The sequence below is a fragment of the Solanum lycopersicum genome, chromosome 1 (genome assembly GCF_036512215.1).
Source record: "Solanum lycopersicum chromosome 1, SLM_r2.1".
NCBI lineage: Eukaryota > Viridiplantae > Streptophyta > Magnoliopsida > Solanales > Solanaceae > Solanum > Solanum lycopersicum.
The window spans coordinates 858,625-877,490 of NC_090800.1; the positions used below are offsets into that span (position 1 = coordinate 858,625).

General features: G+C 34.1%; 3 protein-coding genes across 4 annotated transcripts; 1 reads left to right on the plus strand and 2 right to left on the minus strand.

Moving 5' to 3' along the window:
* Positions 1-92: 92 nt before the first annotated feature.
* LOC101258584 (putative pentatricopeptide repeat-containing protein At1g10330) lies at positions 93-9,487 on the minus strand. 2 transcript variants are annotated; one of them, XM_004228612.5, is made up of 5 exons: positions 9,279-9,439; positions 6,130-7,706; positions 5,766-5,894; positions 691-1,098; positions 93-455 (listed from the first exon to the last, which is right to left on the minus strand). In XM_004228612.5, exon 2 carries the CDS (start codon positions 7,687-7,689, stop codon positions 6,286-6,288), a length of 1,404 nt encoding a protein of 467 aa, XP_004228660.1. In that variant the 5' UTR covers positions 7,690-7,706; positions 9,279-9,439; the 3' UTR covers positions 93-455; positions 691-1,098; positions 5,766-5,894; positions 6,130-6,285. The 2 variants fall into 2 exon arrangements, with proteins under 2 accessions (XP_004228660.1, XP_069151737.1); XM_069295636.1 differs by lacking the exons at positions 93-455; positions 691-1,098 and having other exon boundaries at positions 5,123-5,894; positions 9,279-9,487.
* LOC101252514 (receptor-like protein Cf-9) lies at positions 1,866-5,071 on the plus strand. The gene is made up of 2 exons (XM_004228591.5): positions 1,866-4,835; positions 4,952-5,071. The coding sequence occupies exon 1, from the start codon at positions 2,512-2,514 to the stop codon at positions 4,816-4,818; it is 2,307 nt and encodes a 768-aa protein (XP_004228639.1). The 5' UTR covers positions 1,866-2,511; the 3' UTR covers positions 4,819-4,835; positions 4,952-5,071.
* A 3,812-nt stretch (positions 9,488-13,299) lies between the features above and the next one.
* On the minus strand, positions 13,300-17,404 carry LOC101245483 (IQ domain-containing protein IQM2). Its single transcript, XM_004228567.5, has 8 exons — positions 17,227-17,404; positions 15,624-16,103; positions 15,422-15,536; positions 15,254-15,319; positions 15,071-15,159; positions 14,893-14,983; positions 14,549-14,788; positions 13,300-14,437 (listed from the first exon to the last, which is right to left on the minus strand). The coding sequence occupies exons 2-8, from the start codon at positions 16,055-16,057 to the stop codon at positions 13,574-13,576; spliced, it is 1,899 nt and encodes a 632-aa protein (XP_004228615.1). The 5' UTR covers positions 16,058-16,103; positions 17,227-17,404; the 3' UTR covers positions 13,300-13,573.
* Positions 17,405-18,866: the final 1,462 nt, after the last annotated feature.

Consider the following 18,866-nt stretch of genomic DNA (forward strand, 5'->3'; position numbering starts at 1 on the left):
TTTGTCTATGGCTTGTAGAAATACATTTGAATAATAAACAGAAATCAGACACAAACTTGAATATTTAGATCATTCAATCGGATGATGTATCATGACTAAAAACATTGTATTTCACATTAACACAAACATAGAATACTCACTGTAGTTACAAAGTTCAAAAATATTGTTTTCCAACTCATGATGGAGAAATTTTACCAGTGAGTGACTATCTTTAACTCTTTTCATTGAAGCAGCAGCAAAAAGATTTGCATTATTCTCCGCTGTCTGAGCCTCACGTAGACTGGAATCTGCATTATTTGAAGAGTTGGAGAAAGAGCCTTCAACTCTAAAAATCCAACTCCCGGATGACAGAGTTACCAGATATCTCTCTTAATGGAAGGTAGACGGTACCAGTTGAATTAATTGAATAGAACACAAGTAGACTTGAGCAGTTATACAACAACAAACTACGCGACCTGCAATAATGTTCAAACCAATAGACATAAATACAGAATTGAGTGATATAATTTCTAGTGATTGAAATTCATATGGATTTCAAACATCATTTAGGAAGAAATCAAGTAGAAGCACTTGACTATAGGTGAGGTTTATCGTGATCTACTGTTGTTCTGATTCATTAATTAGCAAACTGCTCCACAATTTCAAAGTTTCGGGGCAAAGAAAAAGATTCATAATAGCAAAAGGAAATACCTCATCAAACAGACTTAGGAACCAGGTTTGTCAAGATATCACTACAGCTTGCTTTAATCCATATGCAGGATCCTTCTAACTGACTTTGTTGAGTCGAGATTTCACAAACATGTATCTGTCATGCTATGACTTAGCTGATGCGGTAGTTATCAGCTCCACTAAATAAACTTGTGGGCTGAAACCTTGCGTATTCCAGCATCGAAAATTGCTTTTCTCAAGGCAGCAGCATAATCCCACCTCTCTGCGCCAGCACAAATGATTCCGTTGCGACTCAAGCAACAGTTGTGCTATTTCATTTTCCAATTCAATAGCTCCATGAAGTCTACAAGCACCCATCAGACAGTGGCATCAGCTTCAAAAGGCATCTTCTTTATCAAGTGTACGCTTCCTGCAGTAGTCCAGCTCTCCCTAAGAGATCAACCACACAACCATAAGTCAAAATTCATGAGACATTGCTTCAAACAATTTAAAACTGAAATATACAAGCTTGGCATGCGCACAAGCTGATAGAACAGACACAAAGGTAATCTCATTTGGTTGCAGACCCTTTGCACCTCATCTTCTCATACATCGTTAATGCATAGCTAAGGAAGAAATCATAACATGATTTTGAAACCTTTACCATTGAGCTAACTTCTAAGAAAAGGGTTGTAGATTAATTGTGATACATTCATTTCTATTCGACCTCCTTTATGATGCAAGTTACATAAATGAAAAAGTGCTAAATTAAGAAACGGAGATTTGGTATCTAGCTTAGAGAAGATTTGGGCCTCTTGAAGTGCACAACACACTGATGGCCCAATCTGCTCACGGACCCAAACCAGCAAAACAAAAGAAAATTAGAATCACATAAAATGAATCTTTAGATCATCCAATTAGACGATATGTGCACACACTAAAAACATTTGTGTTTCACTCAACTCTTTCACATAACACAAACATATAAGACTCGACTTTAAGTTCAGTAACATAAAAATCCGTAGTTATAGAGTTTGAAGATATTTTTCAACAGAATGTCTATATTAAGGGGTATCATACTCATACATAAGTAGTTATTATCATTTGAAGAGTACTTTCATGGAACTTTTTAATTCTGTGAATTTATTTCAGGAGAAGTTTAGGAAAAAAAGGCGATATGTGAATTTACTCCGGAAATTTTTAAAGGTGACCTTCATTTTTTAATTTTCTTGGTACAAATGGACCTGAGATCATGCTGAAAGATGAAGTCGATTGAAACATGTATAACTTTTAGATTTTAATGAACATTTGAAAGAAAGCAAAGTAGAACTTTTCTTAACTTCTTTAGTTTTTGTAATTGAAAGGCAAAGTTGTGTGAGTGGGGGCAGGGTTGTTAAGGGAACCAAAACCTGTTGGTGTGGGGGCAGGGTTGTTAACGGAGTAAGAAAGGTTCTGTCATAGCAAAATTCTTAAAAGACGAATTGTGAAAATAGACCATAAAACGTCGACACTACTTTAAAAAAAGTAAACTTTATTATGGAACGGAGGGAGTATCAATTTGGGACAGAAAGTAAGACCTTAAAAGAAGAAGACAAAGTAAGACCTTAAAAGAAGAAGAGAAAGTTGTGTGTGTGGAGGGTTGTTAAGAGAGCCAAAACAAAGACCTTTTTGTAAGCTATTGAATGAAAATGACCTTCCCAGAATTGATTACTCCAAAGTAATAACTAAATCTGCATAGTGAACTTCGTTCCTGAGTTTGTGCTATATATATCTCATCAAACATAATGAAACATATAGACACAGCAAACATTTCTTGATTTCTTCTCTATCAACTTAACTAGTTTTGATCATTTTAGTGCAGAAATGGATTGTGTGAAACTTATATTTTTTATGCTATATCCCTTTCTCTGTCAACTTGCTTTATCCTCATCCTCACCTCATTTGTGCCCCAAAGATGAAGCTCTTGCTCTTCTACAATTCAAGCACATGTTTACCGTTAATCCTAATGCTTCTGATTATTGTTACGACATAACAGACCAAGAGAATATCCAGTCATATCCAAGAACTCTGTCATGGAACAACAGCATAGATTGTTGCTCATGGAATGGAGTTCATTGTGACGAGACGACAGGGCAAGTGATTGAGCTTGATCTCCGTTGCAGCCAACTTCAAGGCAAGTTTCATTCCAATAGCAGCCTCTTTCACCTCTCCAATCTCAAAAGCCTTGATTTGGCTTATAATAATTTTTCTGGATCACTCATTTCACCTAAATTTGGTGAGTTCTCTGGCTTGGCGCATCTTGATTTGTCACATTCAAGTTTTACAGGTCTGATCCCAGCTGAAATCTCTCACCTTTCTAAACTACACATTCTTCGTATAGGTGATCAACATGAGCTTAGTCTTGGGCCTCACAATTTTGAACTGCTCCTTAAGAACTTGACCCAATTAAGAGAGCTCCACCTTGAATCTGTCAACATCTCTTCCACTATTCCTTCAAATTTCTCTTCTCATTTAACAACTCTACAACTTTCAGACACACAGTTACGTGGGATTTTGCCCGAAAGAGTTCTCCACCTTTCCAACTTAGAAACCCTTATTTTATCATATAACAACTTTCATGGCCAACTTGAGTTCTTATCCTTTAACAGAAGTTGGACCCGACTTGAATTGCTAGATTTTTCGTCCAATTCCCTTACTGGTCCAGTCCCATCCAATGTAAGTGGACTGCAAAACCTACTATGGCTCAGCTTGTCATCAAACCACTTGAATGGGACTATACCTTCCTGGATATTCTCCCTTCCTTCGCTAAAAGTGTTAGACTTGAGCAATAACACTTTCAGAGGAAAAATTCAGGAGTTCAAGTCCAAAACATTAAGTATCGTTACTCTTAAAGAAAATCAGCTGGAAGGTCCAATACCAAATTCACTCCTAAACACGCCAAGCCTAAGAATTCTTCTTCTTTCACACAATAATATCAGTGGACAGATTGCTTCAACTATCTGCAATCTGACAGCACTGAATGTGCTAAATTTGAGAAGTAATAATTTGGAGGGGACAATCCCACAATGTTTGGGTAAGATGAATATTTGTAAATTGGATTTGAGCAACAACAGTCTTAGTGGGACAATTAATACAAATTTTAGTATTGGAAACCAACTCAGGGTCATTAGCTTGCATGGGAATAAGCTAACAGGGAAAGTCCCACGATCTTTGATCAATTGCAAGTACTTGACACTTCTTGATCTAGGTAACAATCAGTTGAATGACACATTTCCAAACTGGTTCGGAGACCTACCTCATTTGCAGATTTTTAGCTTGAGATCAAATAAGTTTCATGGTCCTATTAAATCTTCAGGGAATACAAACTTGTTTGCGCAGCTTCAAATTCTGGATCTGTCATCCAATGGATTTAGTGGTAATTTACCAATAAGTCTTTTTGGGAATTTGCAAGCCATGAAAAAAATTGATGAGAGTACTACCCCACATTATGTGTCTGATCAATATGTTGGTTATTATGATTATTTGACGACAATTACAACAAAGGGACAAGATTATGATTCGGTTCAAATTTTGGATTCTAACATGATTATCGATCTCTCAAAGAACAGGTTTGAAGGTCACATTCCAGGCATTATTGGAGATCTCGTTGGACTTCGTACCTTGAACTTATCTCATAATGTCTTGGAAGGTCATATACCAACATCATTGCAAAATTTATCAGTACTCGAATCATTGGATCTCTCATCTAACAAAATCAGCGGAGAAATTCCGAAGCAGCTTGAATCCCTCACATTTCTTGAAGTCTTGAATCTCTCTCACAATCATCTTGTTGGATGCATTCCCACAGGAAAACAATTTGATTCGTTCGAGAACAGTTCATACCAAGGGAATGATGGGTTACACGGATTTCCACTATCAACACATTGTGGCGGTGATGATCGGGTACCACCGGCAATAACTCCAGCTGAGATAGATCAAGAAGAAGAAGAAGATTCACCAATGATCAGTTGGGAAGCAGTTCTCATGGGTTATGGCTGTGGACTTGTTATTGGACTGTCCGTAATATACATAATGTGGTCAACTCAATATCCAGCATGGTTTTCGAGGTTGGTTGTGAAATTGGAACACAAAATTACTATGAGAATGAAAAGGCACGAGGAAAGATATTAGTGTGTAACAACCTCCAGGTATTTCAACTTGAATTTTATCCTTCAGAAGATTATTTTTTATATATCAATGTAATATCTACATACTTTATCATTAAAGCTCTTAACTTTAATTTCTTTATTTTTGAATTTTGCAGAATTCAAGTCTACAGAGTTGCTGAAGATGCAGATAAAAGCCTTTTATCTTTTATAGTTTGTGATGTTTCCATAAAGTTTTTGTAATCCAATGAATAAAGGCATGACTTTTCTTCCATGAATCAACAGATCATTCAATAAGATGATATGTGTCATCACTAAAAACATTGTACTTCACTCAACTCTGTCACATGACATTTCATAACAAAAACATAGCACTCGACATTATGTTCAGAAACATAAAATTCTGTAGTTACAGAGTTCAAGAATACTTTTTACAGACTCATCGAAAGACCAAAAAAAAAAATCAGGAAACCATGGACCAAAGTTGCAGTCTTCAAAAGTTTAAATTTTATCAGTGAAGCAGAGCAGCAAAATGCCCAACCGACGTATCATGAGAAAGAGACTATGAGCTCAAAAATGGGAATCTTTCAGTCCATAACTCGGAAAATCTAGTATCCAAACACGGCCTCATGGTCTCAGAAGGAGAATCTTCTGTTATTATCATCAATGAATTCAGCATTAACACGCTATAGTATCCAACATGGCCTCATGGGCTGTCATAGCATCGTGTCATTTAAGTATCTAAAGATGAATAGGTAAAGTTCTACTGGTTGATAATATAATGTTTAGGGATCACGAACAACGCCCAAGGACAAAATCATAGTAAAATATGTGACAATTTGTCAGGATATTCTTCAACATACAATAACTTGAATAGCAACGACAACCACAATGGGGTTGGTCTAGCAGTTGAAAAATTGGAGAAACAACCTTAAAAACGAAGGTTAGAATCCTAGCAGAACACAAGCTGACCTGTGTTGGTGGCTGAGTTACTCACTATCTGTGTTGGTGGGAGGTAGACGGTACCGATTGATTAATCAAGTATTACTGCTACACAACAGCAACTATGCATCAGTCCCAAACAACAACTTGCATAGAGACCTGCAATAATGTTTAAAACCTTACCTAAGATTAGACATGAACACACAATTAAGTTATAGAATTGCTAGTGATCCAAATCCATATGGATTTGATACTTCATTTGGGTAGAAGTCAAGCAGAACCACATAAGTGATGTTTACGTGATCAACTAATTAATTAGCAAACTCACCATAATGTCCAAGTTTTTGGCCAAAGATAAAGATTCAGAAAAAGAAAAGTAGAAAAAAAAAAATACCTCGCCAAACAGACTTTGAAACCAGGTTTCTTTAATGTATCCTCCTTGATCTGAAGCAGTGCTTCAATCTCTGTGCAAAATCCATATGCAGGATCCTTTTAGCTGAATTTGATGAGTAGAGATGCCATCACCAAGCCGCTGCAGTTATCAGCTCTACTAAACTAAACTGTGGGCTGGAACCTTGTGTATTCCAGCATCTAACATTGCTTTTCTCAAGGCAGCAGCATGATCCCACCTCTCTGCACCAGCATAAATGCTTGAGAGTTGCACATAACGGCCAGAATGACTTGGTTGCGACTCAAGCAGTAGTTGTGATACTTCATTTCCCAATTCAATAGCTCCATGAAGTCTACAGGCACCCATCAGAGCCCCCAATACAGTGGCATCAGCTTCAAAAGGCATCTTCTTTATGAAGTCGTACGCTTCCTGTAATAGCCCAGCTCTCCCTAAGAGATCAACCACACAACCATAATGTTCCATCTTAGCTACAAGTCCAAATTCATGTGACATTGCTTCAAACAATTTAAAACCGAAATCAACAAGCTTGGCACGCGCACAAGCTGATAGAACAGCCACGAAGGTAATCTCATTTGGTTGCAGCCCCTTTGCCCTCATCTTCTCATACATCATTAATGCCTGCTTCTCTCTTCCATTCAAAGCTAGGGAAGAAATCATAGCATTCCAAGCACAAACCTGCTTGCTAACCATTGCATCAAATATCTTTGAAGCATAAACCAAAGAACCCATCTTTCCATAAAACGCGATCAATGCGGTCATCGTGAAGACACTCAACTCCTCATTCTTTACCATGTAAGCATGTACTTGCCTCCCAAGATATAATGCCACACCAATATCCAAAAATGTGCAAGAAGAAAGAATACTAACAAAAGTAGCCTCGTTTGGCTTCAATAAACCACGCTTCACATCCTCGTGTACCATCATTCTCTGGAAAAACTTAACAGCAACTTCAGAGCACCCGTTTTTCATGTACCCATGAATCATACTAGTCCATGAATAAACATCTCTATAAGACATGCGAGAAAACATCAAGAACCCCAAACCCATATCCCCATTTTTCCCACAAGCATCAAGCATCGCATTATACGAGACAATACACGGTTCAGGAATTTCATCAAAAACCTTGTGCGCACTCTCGAGTTCACCCGCGTGCGAATACAGCCCAATGAAAGATGTACAGACATACGGGTCACCCAAGACCCCTCTTCTCAAGACTTGACAGTGAAGGTTCTTGCCTATATATGAAGCCAAACGGGACGGGAAAGACGAGGCTGCTTTGCTAAGGGAAGGGAAAGTATGGCTATTCGGCTGAGCTTGATGAAAGAGCATGTGGGTGAAAAGGATGAGAGCTGTTTGAGGCTGAGAAATGTTGAGATAAGCCCTGATGAGAGTGTTGTAAAGCAGTGTGTTGATCCATTGAGAGGTAAGGAGGAGACGGCCACTCGTTGTGAGCAGCGAATGGACTTGTTTGATTTGGTTTGAGTGTTTGATAAAATGCTGCAGAAGTTGAAGCATATGTTCAGGTTTTTTTGGCTTTGGCATTCCAACATTGTCAGCACCTAAGATCATGGGGAAGTAATTTATAAATAGTCATAGACTTTTTCACTGTCCCACCAGTGGCGGAGCTATTAAAATATAAAAAAATAAGCACACAAAGAAACCAAGGGGATTCAACATCTATTAAATATACAACGACAACAACAACATACCCAATGAAATCCCACAAGTGAAGTTTGGGAGGGTAGAGTGTACGTAGACCTTACCACTACCTTGTGGAGGTAGAGAGGTTGTTTCCGGAAGACCCTCAACTCGAGTATAGATATCAGAGTAAGTATGAAAAGGAAAAATGACAGAGAAGATAATATAGCAACTATTACGAAAATAGTAACAACAACAAAATAATGAAATAATCGGAACATCATAAAAATAGATGGTGGTAGAAAGCAAAAGCAAGTCAGCACAAGAATAACGCTACTACTACGACAGACACCACTAAGCCAAAATCCTTTGGAAAGCAAGAGAACACTCTACTACCTATTAACCTTCTACCTTAATCTGCGACCTCCACACCCTCCTATTTAAGGTCATGTCTTCAGCTCCAGCTGAGGACATAAAAAAAATTATGCAGATTCTTTTGGTTTGACTTAGCTATTAGAATTTTCATTTGATCATTACTTGTTACACTATCAATTAACATATGCCCTAGTCCATAAGAAGGCATGTACTAAAATCTTGTTGTTGACTAATTGAAACATATACCATTGAGCTAACCATCTAAGAAAATGGCTGTAAATTATTTGTTATACATCAATTTCTATTCGACCTCTTTTATCCTTGAAGCTCTTAATGTTAACTCTTGATTTTTGAAAATTTCCGGTTTCGAGTCTAATTAGTTGTCGGAACGCAAATACAAGCTTTTTACTTTCATAGGTTATTGTTGTTTCATGAAGTGTTTATTACCCTATGAATAAAGACATGAGTTTTCTTCCTTTGTAACTGAACCAGATATGTTTTCATCGGTCTACAGTATGTAGAACTAAATTCAGTATCATTATTATTAGTTAACTACCTCCACCTATTCCTTCCCATATTAGTGGCCTACATAACCTACCATTTCTCCTATTGTCATCAAACTATTTGAACAGGACAAAATGTTCCATCCTGGTTATCCTTTCCTCCCTTCTTCGGTTTTGAAGAAAAACCATCAATTTCATTGTCGAAATTGAGGAACTCAAGTCCAAAACATAATCTTGGACTGATTTAGGGGCAAAAATCAGTTCCTAAGAATTTCATCAAATGCAATAAGGGTCAAAACATCTTTTGAGCCAACCATCTATCCGAAACCGTCTCTCTACCCCCAACAAAGGTAGGGGCAAGTGACACCACTTGTGAAACTACACTAAATTATTACAAAAGGGTCAAAACAGAAACCCCACCAAAGCAAAACAAACTTTTTTCCCACAAAACATAGAAAATTAATCAAAAAGAAGCTAGCTTTGAGTACCAAGATTCAACCTTTTTACACTTACAAATCAAATACTTCAAAAACATCTCATTATAATATCAAAAAAGAACATACATTTCACTCATCTGTAAGTAAAGAATGAAGCAAAGAAGTAAAAAAATTATACCTTTCAGCTGCAAATCCTTGAATTTTAGCCAAATGGGGTTTCTCTATTATGCTTTTGAAACTTCAAAAAAATTATTAGTAAAAAAAAAAATCCCTTTTTGCTCCGCTGATGAAATTAGGGCTCCACTATTCTCTCGGGTTATGGGTAAAATGATGTAATGTAAATGCTAAATTAGTCCCTAAGTTTTTCTTTATGTGAAGTTTGATCCCTTTAGTATCTACAATACAACTTTTTATAATTGAAGAGAAGCTATATTATAAAAGCATATATATTTAATTATATACTTCCTCCGTCTCAAAATACGTATCGTATTTCTTTTTTTAAAAATTGATTTAACTAATATTCGAAGCTGAATTAGATTCAATTAGTTTGATATTCTATAATTTAAATGTAAGTAATAGAAAATTTACATGAAAGGTATTATAAGAAGTTGTTCTTTTTATATTAATATAATGAAAAAAAATATTTAAAAATATTAATCAAAATTTATGTTATGTAATTATTGAAAAAAGGAAATGTTATAAGTAATAAAAAAATTGATTTTAATGACCATGAATTGAAAATTGTATCAAAAATATATATGAGATACATAATATTCTTGATCTTATCCCAAACACTTTAACGGAACAGGGGTTAAAATTTCACAAATAGCTACTTATATCGTGTGTTAAATTCGAAATTTCATGACATTAACTATTTTTCTTAAAGAGTTGTCTGAGAAATGGTCAGTAATCACTATTTATCATGGAATAGAAGTATAAAGTATTGCTTGTGGGGTGCAATTTATCATGACAAAATAACATAATCAGCTAACAATTTTTACCTCACTTTAAATAATTTCAAGAAAATTTACACTTCCGTATCATTCAAAAAGTATCAAGAATAGGTAAAGATAATCTAATTTACATAGAAAAAAAAATTATAATGATAAATATATATATATAACTTAAACTTGATAAATAACACACATTAGTCCAAATTAATTATTTTTTAAGGTAGAGAGTAGTCCACGTAGTATACAAATTATGCAATAATTTCAATCAACAAATTAAATGCATGGATCTTAGATTATTATTATAATTATTAAAACTAAATATTATATCCGTACGAGTTCAAAGTGCAAGTTTAAATTTAAAAAGTTTAATATTAATTGTTTAAAATAAATATGCCAGCTCTAATTAACAAGGCTAATCATATATTATAATTAAGCAAATCTTTTTATTCAATGAAAGTGCTTACATTATAATTTTGTCTTATGGTTGTTGTGTCTGCTCAACTAATTAATGCCACATGTAAGAATTTGAACTTAAAAAAAAATTAAATTATTTTACTCTTACTTGAAAATTAAACAAATTTAATTAAAGTAATAAGAGTAAAGAAAGTATGTTATTTGTGGAATTCGAAATAGCAGAAATAAGTTCGTATTCTGATTTTAAAAATTAAAATGAATTTTTTTTTCTTGCTATTAAAAGTAGAAATAATGTTACAAGTATTAATTAAAAAAAGTGATATGAAACTAAAAGTTAGAATAATCGGGAAAAAAAATTAATATTCATATTAAAGTTCAACTAAATTCTGATTCACATCGAAAATCTCATGTTTTAAGCAATACTTCATACTTGAAGCTCGAACTGAAAATCATATCTCTTATTCATATTAAAGTTCGATAAAATTCAGATTCAAACCGAAAAATCATATATTTGAGTTTAAATAATCTATAATAAAGATAAACTTCATACTCAAAGTTCGAACTTAAAACCTCTAATTAAAAATAAAAGAATACATACAAATCTATAAGTTACGAGCTATGATTTAACTATCAAAAATAACAAGTTACAAAGAAAAAAAAAATCCCAATAAACTCATGAGATATATGGATATTAATTAATATGCAAATCTTCCATAGATCTTTTAAACAATAAATTAAGAAGAATTATCCATAATTGAATAAACCTCCTAGATATGAAATCTTCATATTTAAGATCACAAATCTTTCAATTAACACTTAAACCAATTGTTACACTCCAAGTATATTCTAATGAGCTGGAAGTAGATAGCAAAACTTAGACTTAATACTCTTAATGTTCTTTTTTATCTCAAATAAACAAAAATAAAAAACATTAAAAGGAAAGTTCAAAAATTAAAGAGAAAAAAAACACATGATGCCCTTTACAAATGGTACAACAATTATTTAAACCACTAATGTGTTGTACCAATTAAGTAATCCCTCCACCAATAATATCATTAGTGATAGAATGATAAGTATGCATTCATTCGTAATCAGATGTTTTAAGTTTGATAACTGGATATGAAGTCACCTTTGCTGGGAAATAATTGAACTTCTCAGCGCGAATGCGTATAGTACTTATACTTTATTAATCAGATATGAGATCACCTTTGTTAGGGACGTATTTACCTATCAATGTGAACTTCTTTGCGCGAATCTAAATTTAGTCGGGCTTTAGTACTCATTCCCTATTAATCAGACGTCTCATGTTTGATCACTATATATGAAGTTGACTTTGTTAGAGGCTAATTTACCTATCAATGTAAATTTCTCGGCGCGAATCTAAATTTAATCAACCTCTAATACAGATATCGAACAACGACGAAAACAAAAACAAAATACATAATAGCTCATGTTGCAAGTTTTAAATGTATATATAGCATGATATATATAAGTGCATGCAGCCTTTAGGAAAATAGAATAAGTATTTACTTGTCAATATTCCCTAATTATTGACAAGTTCATGAACTTATCCAACAAACATTAAGGTCTATAATTGAAGATTTTGCAGAAAAAAAGATATATTTTGTTTTTTTTTTTTCTTCAGTTTTTGTCTGTACTTTTAACAATCCCATGTTTTGAATCTCATAGACAGTAACAATTGGCTTTTGAATTAATGAAACTCTTCATCCAACATATGACCATCATATTGTCTTTACATATGTTATATTAAGCTCCACTTCTTCTCATGTCTCAAGAACGAGTTTTAGTGTCTGGATCAGCTTGCGTGCATGTGTAGATATCGAGTAACTCTGCCCCAGTACTAATGCTTAGGTAGATGTTGAGAAATCAATTACTGTCGTTTCATTTCATCTATCATAGTTTGATTGTGCACGAAGTTTAAGAAAAATGTTTGTAATGTTCGAAACATCTGATCTTTTGAATCTTGATCTAGGTCAAGTGCATGTGCTTTACATATTTCTTAAATATTGGGATTTCATTAATAATAATATTTTTTTCACTTCCAAGAAGTTGTAAGCACATCATAATGATTGAGTATTAAAGAAATTAATTAGTAGTTATACTAATGACCTGTGATTCAGTCTTATCAAAACTGCCTCTATTATTTGCTTAACAACAAATTGTCAGAAAGAAATAATGTTAATTACACTTGACTTTGTTAAACAGGCATGTTTTATGTCAGTTTATCATGTCAACAGTACCTAATCTTAACATAAACTAGAAAATTAACAAAAACCAAACAACCCCTAGTGTTTGGTTTCAATGTTCAAGGTAGTACAACACATGATGTGTGGTTAGAGCATCTTATGTTGCTCGGACTCTTCAAAAATGTCTATGGTCATGTGTCTGATCCTTCAAAAGTAGTATAGTTTTCGAGTGTCTAATACAACCACAGCAACATTCTTGGAAGGTCCGAAATCTGATCCTCCAAAAGTAGTATAGTTTTTGAGTATCTAATATACAACTACAGTAACATTCTTGGAAAGTCCGAGCAATAGAGCAGCACGTCAAGGGCTCGATTACACGACTTTCCGGTTATCAAGAACAATGCAAACTAAACACAGACTTTTACTCGAACTCTTCAAAAGTGCAACCAAGTAGAAGTCAGATTCTTTACAAGTAGTGCATTTTGGAGGATCCGACACTTATGTAGACCATCATTTTTAGAGAGTCCGAGCAACGTAAGTGGGAGTACAGCCCTTTGTGACTGTCAGAGTACAACAACAAGATCAACTTCTCAAGAAAATAAGTTTAAGCTAAGAAAACCATAGATAAAGAATGAATGATTTCCTTTTCTTTTTTTTTTTCTGTTTCTCATTTCTTTCTTTTCCACTTACAAATAAGTATTGGAATTCAAAATTTTACAATTTCCATATTGCAATCTACCACTAGGATGAACAAAACTTGTGTACAGTTGAATAGGAAAAAATAAAACTATGGAAGAATTGTTATGAAAAGAATTTCTATGTCATTTTGTCTATTCACAGTGAAAGAACAGACTAATGAAAGAAGAAAAAAACTAATCCTAGTTCAAATGAATATGAAGTTAGGGTCCTTTATGTGGTGGAGAGGAATATTTGCTATTGAGGCAAGATAAAGTTTTGTTGCCCATAGGAGAAAGGGAACAGGAAACCTGCATTACGCGGCTCAGGCTCGTTGGAGTTGATGCCCTTGAAGGGAAGTTCATTTTGAGACGGCAAGCACTTCTCGGGGACAAGCTCACTTGTTCTAAAGCATGGGATTGCAGCTGTGAGGGGTAATCCCTCAAACATCCGATACGAGGGCCAGCTCCTGTGCTCCATTTGCAAGAAAGTTGCTTTCCCAACTGATACGATTTAAGATCCTTGTGTGAATTAATCCTTTGGATGATAGATTCATCTGGAATTATCTCTTCATTACTTACATCGAGTTCTTCAACAGAAGAGCTGCGTTCTAAATCCATTTGATCTTGTTCGGGAGCAAACAATTCTCTTGCTGTTCTGTATCCGTCTGTGGGCGATTCCAAGTAGGAAAAAGATTTAGCAGCTTCACTTTCGTTCTTTAACTTCTCTATGAAACCATCGTTCCGGGGAATTTGAAGAGTGGGCAATTTGATACTGAAGTTATGAGATGGTTTTGAATTGGAAAGTTGTATATCAGCAGCTTGCTCTTGCACTTTCAAGTCTCTTTTCTCTGAATTCAACTCTTCTAGATCATTCTCCTCTGTCTCCAAACCATCTTTTTGTAAGTCGTCCTCAGAAGAATCGCCTCTGAGGAAAACGGCACTCTTCTTGCCAATCGATTCTTCCTCGTCTTCATCAGAATCAAGCTTAACATCATTGAGATCGACATTGTTCTCTGTCATGAATGAAATGAAGTCCTGGAAGTTTTCTGGGGTAGGTCGGTAATGTCCGCTGTGAGGCCAGACAGCCTGTAGAATTCAATTAACAAATGAAAGAAGAGTTAGATCGAATTCACAAATAAGCTGCCAATATGAGTCGACTCAGAAGTGTGAAAATGACTCGATGATACGTTAACATACCTTCAATACTCCTCGTTCTGCAACTATTCTCCCAGCAGCTAATGTAGCACCTCCAGCCAAGAAACTAGAGTGCTGAAATGTGCCTTTAGTTTTCTTGCCAACGTATAAGGTTTTCGAGGTGCTGAGCACAAAAATCCACTTAGTGCCTTTTGGTTCATCAGTCGTGTCAAGGAGCTTCCCGGTTTCCTTGTAGAAGAGTTTCCCACCTTCCACCTCAACTTCATAAGCCTTTCTTTCCATCTGTAGTTTATAAACAAATAAAAAACGATAAGTAAAGTTTCCAAATTCCCACAAGTGCAACTAGCAAAGATACTAATGGACTGATAAATGGAATAAGGACCTACCGGACCGAGGTACTTAATGCACTGCTGCTGAAGTTTCCATCGAGGGCATTTATCAACAATATTCACTTCTTTTCCTTCTCCAATATCCAACCTGATTCAGAGGAACACAGTTAGCAAACGAGAAACTTTCATGATGTATTATCGTTAAAACTCAATCATTCTTCATCTAGACAATTACCAGTAGAAGAAGGGTTCTTTGCTTTGAGAATGCAACCATTGGACATAATAGAAATGCAAGTTGTGTCCATACCGATGTCGTGGGTCGATCTGTTACACAAAAAAAGGCTTACCCTTATTAGTAAAACTGAAATTTGGCGTAAAACACGAATTCAGTATATACCATTGAAAAAAATCTACTTACAGCTTCAAGCCAGTGCTGTAGAGCTAGTTTCTGAGCTTTGCCATTCTTAGATAAGCCCTTGCCAACCTGCATGAAGAAGAAAAAGATCAGTAAAAATCTTAAAGACTAATAAATTCAAAATCTTTGCAATAACTTTCATCAGCATTTACGAAATGATCCAAAATTTACCTTGGCTGCTCTAGTTCTTGCTCTCGACCAACGAGAAACTGCTGTCTCGTGCTTATCAAGATCAAAAAATGAAATAGAACTATGCTTAAGTTCAGCAAAATCTAAAAGCTTCCACCTGAAATTTTCCAGAAAATACATGTCAGGAACATTCAAATCAATAGAATTTATCGATAGGATGTTTTTTTCGGCATAGAAAACGTACCAGCTTTGCTCTATAAGTACTGCACAGTCTGCTAATTTTCTTCTAGTCCTAAAACTCTTGTACACTTTCTGTAACTTTAAAGCTGCCTCATGTTTGGGGCTGCTAGTATATGCTAGAGGAGATTTTTGAGACTCTTTATTCATGCTTCCTAACCTATGAAACTCGCTAAACTCGGGTTTCTCTTCTGATGAAGTTCTCTTTAACTCCATTGCACTTCCCATTGTCCTAAAGCTGATGGTTTTCTCTATCGACATCCTTCCAGAGCCTTCTGATTGCAATATTGTTGGTTCTTTTTCATGGCTCTTAAAGCTAACTGACCGTAGTGGCGTCTTCTGCTCATCATGTCCGAAATCGATAGATTTCACAACGACAGAATCAAGGCCAGTTCCCGAATCACTTTGAGAGGCTAGTGGGCTCGAAAAGGATAACCCCATACGATTTCAAAATCGAATCTTGACAGGTTATTGAGACCTTAAAATCCTGTCAAATAGTAACATACATTTAGAGTTGATTCATTCAAATTATATTAATCAAAAAGCCAAATGGAAACACATCAACAAGTAAAACTTTGTTACATCACATTATGAGCTGTACTATAAAGTATAAACTAATATTTATCATTTAAAATCTCCAAATGTAGACAATCAATCAAGTATCATTTGCAAGAACCAACTTTTTGCAAATTTTGACCAAGAAGATATTCTTCAAGAAAAAATTATAATCACTTCATATTTTACATTTTTATATTTGAACAAGTCAAGCAAGAAGATACAGATTCTCATAAAACAGAAGAATGAATAGCTATTGGCATAAACTTTAAAATCTGAATCTATTGGCACTTTCTAATTTACTCAAATCTCTAAAAAAAAACACATTCAAAGTGGAAAAAAAACAGAAAAGAATCCACATTTGGTAGATCATAAGAAAAAGAAGCAACCCCATAAAAACAAAAAAAATACCAATTTTACAAGATTCTTGAAAACCCAAGTTGCAAAAAAACATGAAAAGAACAATAAAGATTCAAACTTTTTTGTTTGTTTTTCCACCCAGTGTCCGATATCCGCATTGGAGCCTAACTAAATCCGAATCCACCCATATTAGGATAAAGACCTCTCTAACAAAGACGGCTTTATAGCCAAAAGTATCCGATACCCGCATTGAAGCCTAACTAAAACTCAATTAACCCGTATTAGGATAAAGACCTCTCTAACAAAGACGACTCTGTAGCTAAAAAGGCTCAAACTCATAACTCTAGTCAAAAATAAAAATAAGTATTTACCACTCCACCGCAACCCTTTACGACACTTTATTGGTAAAGATTCAAACTTTACCTCAATGCAAGAATCTTTGCACCAAGAGTCCATTTTCAATGCCCCAAACACCTCAGAAAACATAAATGCATAGATTTTTCTAATTAACTCACAAAATAGCAAGAAACACATTCAAACAAAAACACAGAAAAGAACCCACATTTAACAGATCATAAGAACAAGAAACAACCCAACAACAACACAAAAAGACCATTTTCACAAGATTCTTGAAAACACCAATTAGCAAAAACACAAGAAATCATGAAAATGGACAATAAAGATTCAATCTTTACCTCAAATGCAACAATCTTGAAACCAAAACTTGCAAAAAAATGGGTATTAGTTTGCTTTTTGACAATGATTGATACACACAAAAAACCTGTTCTTTTTCACTTTTGTGCTTTATGGGTATTTTTCTGAATAGGTGTGCTATACACAGAATGAATATGAATATACTGATGGCTATTAGCTGATTTATATACATATATATATGTATATATATATAGGAGGAAAAGAGAAGACATAGGAAAGTGTGGGGTTGTTGGACAGGGGTGTGAGGTGGGGGTGGGGGTGGGGGGGTTGGCACGTGGATGGACTTTTTAGTGAGGCTGTAACAAAAATTATATTTAAAAAAAAACATAATTGTTACGCGTTCACGTATGATTGTTCACGTATGATTCGAGACGTAATATAAGTAGTTTAAGTCGATAGTTGTTTATATGATGCAAGCATTAGTGACTAAGTCCAACGTGTATAGTAGGAAGTTTACTATAATAAATACATTAGTATATGATTCCACATCTCAAACTCATAACTCATAGATCATATATACACTATAATAATTTTTATTGAAATAAATTCAGTAAATACTTAGTAAAACTTGACAATTTTCATTATTTTATATTTTAGCATTTGTAGTCTTTCAAAATGAAATATAAAATAAAATCATTACGCGTTTACGTAAGATTCGAGACGTAATATAAATAGTTTCTGTAGATAGTCGTTTATATGATGCAAACATTAGTAATTGAGCTTAGAATGAAATGTATGAAACTTACTTTAACGAGTGAACCATAGATTACAGAATGATAAATTTTATCGTTATGCCAAAACTCTTTTTCGATTTTAACTAAATTTAGTAAGTACATAGATTTACCATTTCTTTCCAATTTACATTCTTTTTAATTCCTTATAGTCAATGTGAACAAAATCTAGTTCAAACTTTATTGTGTATGTAATATTATAAATCATACTAATTCTTTAAAAACTTGTGTAGCACGAATGGCTTTCATATAGCTTTTTGAAAAATTCCACCCTACTTTATTTTTATTGGAATAAATAAAATCAAGAATTTATTTTTATTAAAGCATGAATCCAAGTTCACATTTAATTATCATATAATTGGAATTTCACTTGACTCAAATTCTTGAGTTTTAATTTCAATAATATACTTTAGTTTCACTTCTAAAGCATTTATATTTAAAATTTATGAAATGAGTCGAAGGTTTATTAAAAATCGTCTTCTTATTAAGATAGGAATAAGACGTACATTTCACCTTCCGTGGATCTCTTGTATAATATTATTCAAATATCTACCTTGAACTTTGAAAAATACTAAAAAAAACTCAAAAATTCACATAATATGAAATAATGAAAGTACTTTTAATATTATTTTATATGCATTAAGAAATATATTATATATTTTTATGAATATTTAATCAATTGTGAGATAAAGTACTACTATTATTTATCAAATTGGTATTTTTATAAAAATTCTTAAGATATTTTTTTGCTCCTATTAAATATTTCAAATTCAATCTTAAATTGAAAAAAATCTCAATAAAAAGCATGTTCCCCTTTAATAAGCCATACAAGATAAATTTAAATTATTCACGATATTAATATAAATATAAAACACCAATCAGATAATAAA

What these genes read in the sequence shown, in the direction of transcription:
- LOC101252514 (XM_004228591.5), top strand. Translation starts at nt 2,512, where the DNA reads ATGGATTGTGTGAAACTTATATTTTTTATGCTATATCCCTTTCTCTGT.
- LOC101258584 (XM_004228612.5), bottom strand. Translation starts at nt 7,689, where the DNA reads ATGCCAAAGCCAAAAAAACCTGAACATATGCTTCAACTTCTGCAGCAT.
- LOC101245483 (XM_004228567.5), bottom strand. Translation starts at nt 16,057, where the DNA reads ATGGGGTTATCCTTTTCGAGCCCACTAGCCTCTCAAAGTGATTCGGGA. An exon ending in GTACTTATAGAGCAAAGCTG is followed by an intron (nt 15,537 to 15,623) that starts GTACGTTTTCTA and finishes GGAAAATTTCAG; the next exon opens with GTGGAAGCTTTTAGATTTTG. An exon ending in TACAGCACTGGCTTGAAGCT is followed by an intron (nt 15,160 to 15,253) that starts GTAAGTAGATTT and finishes TTTGTGTAACAG; the next exon opens with ATCGACCCACGACATCGGTA.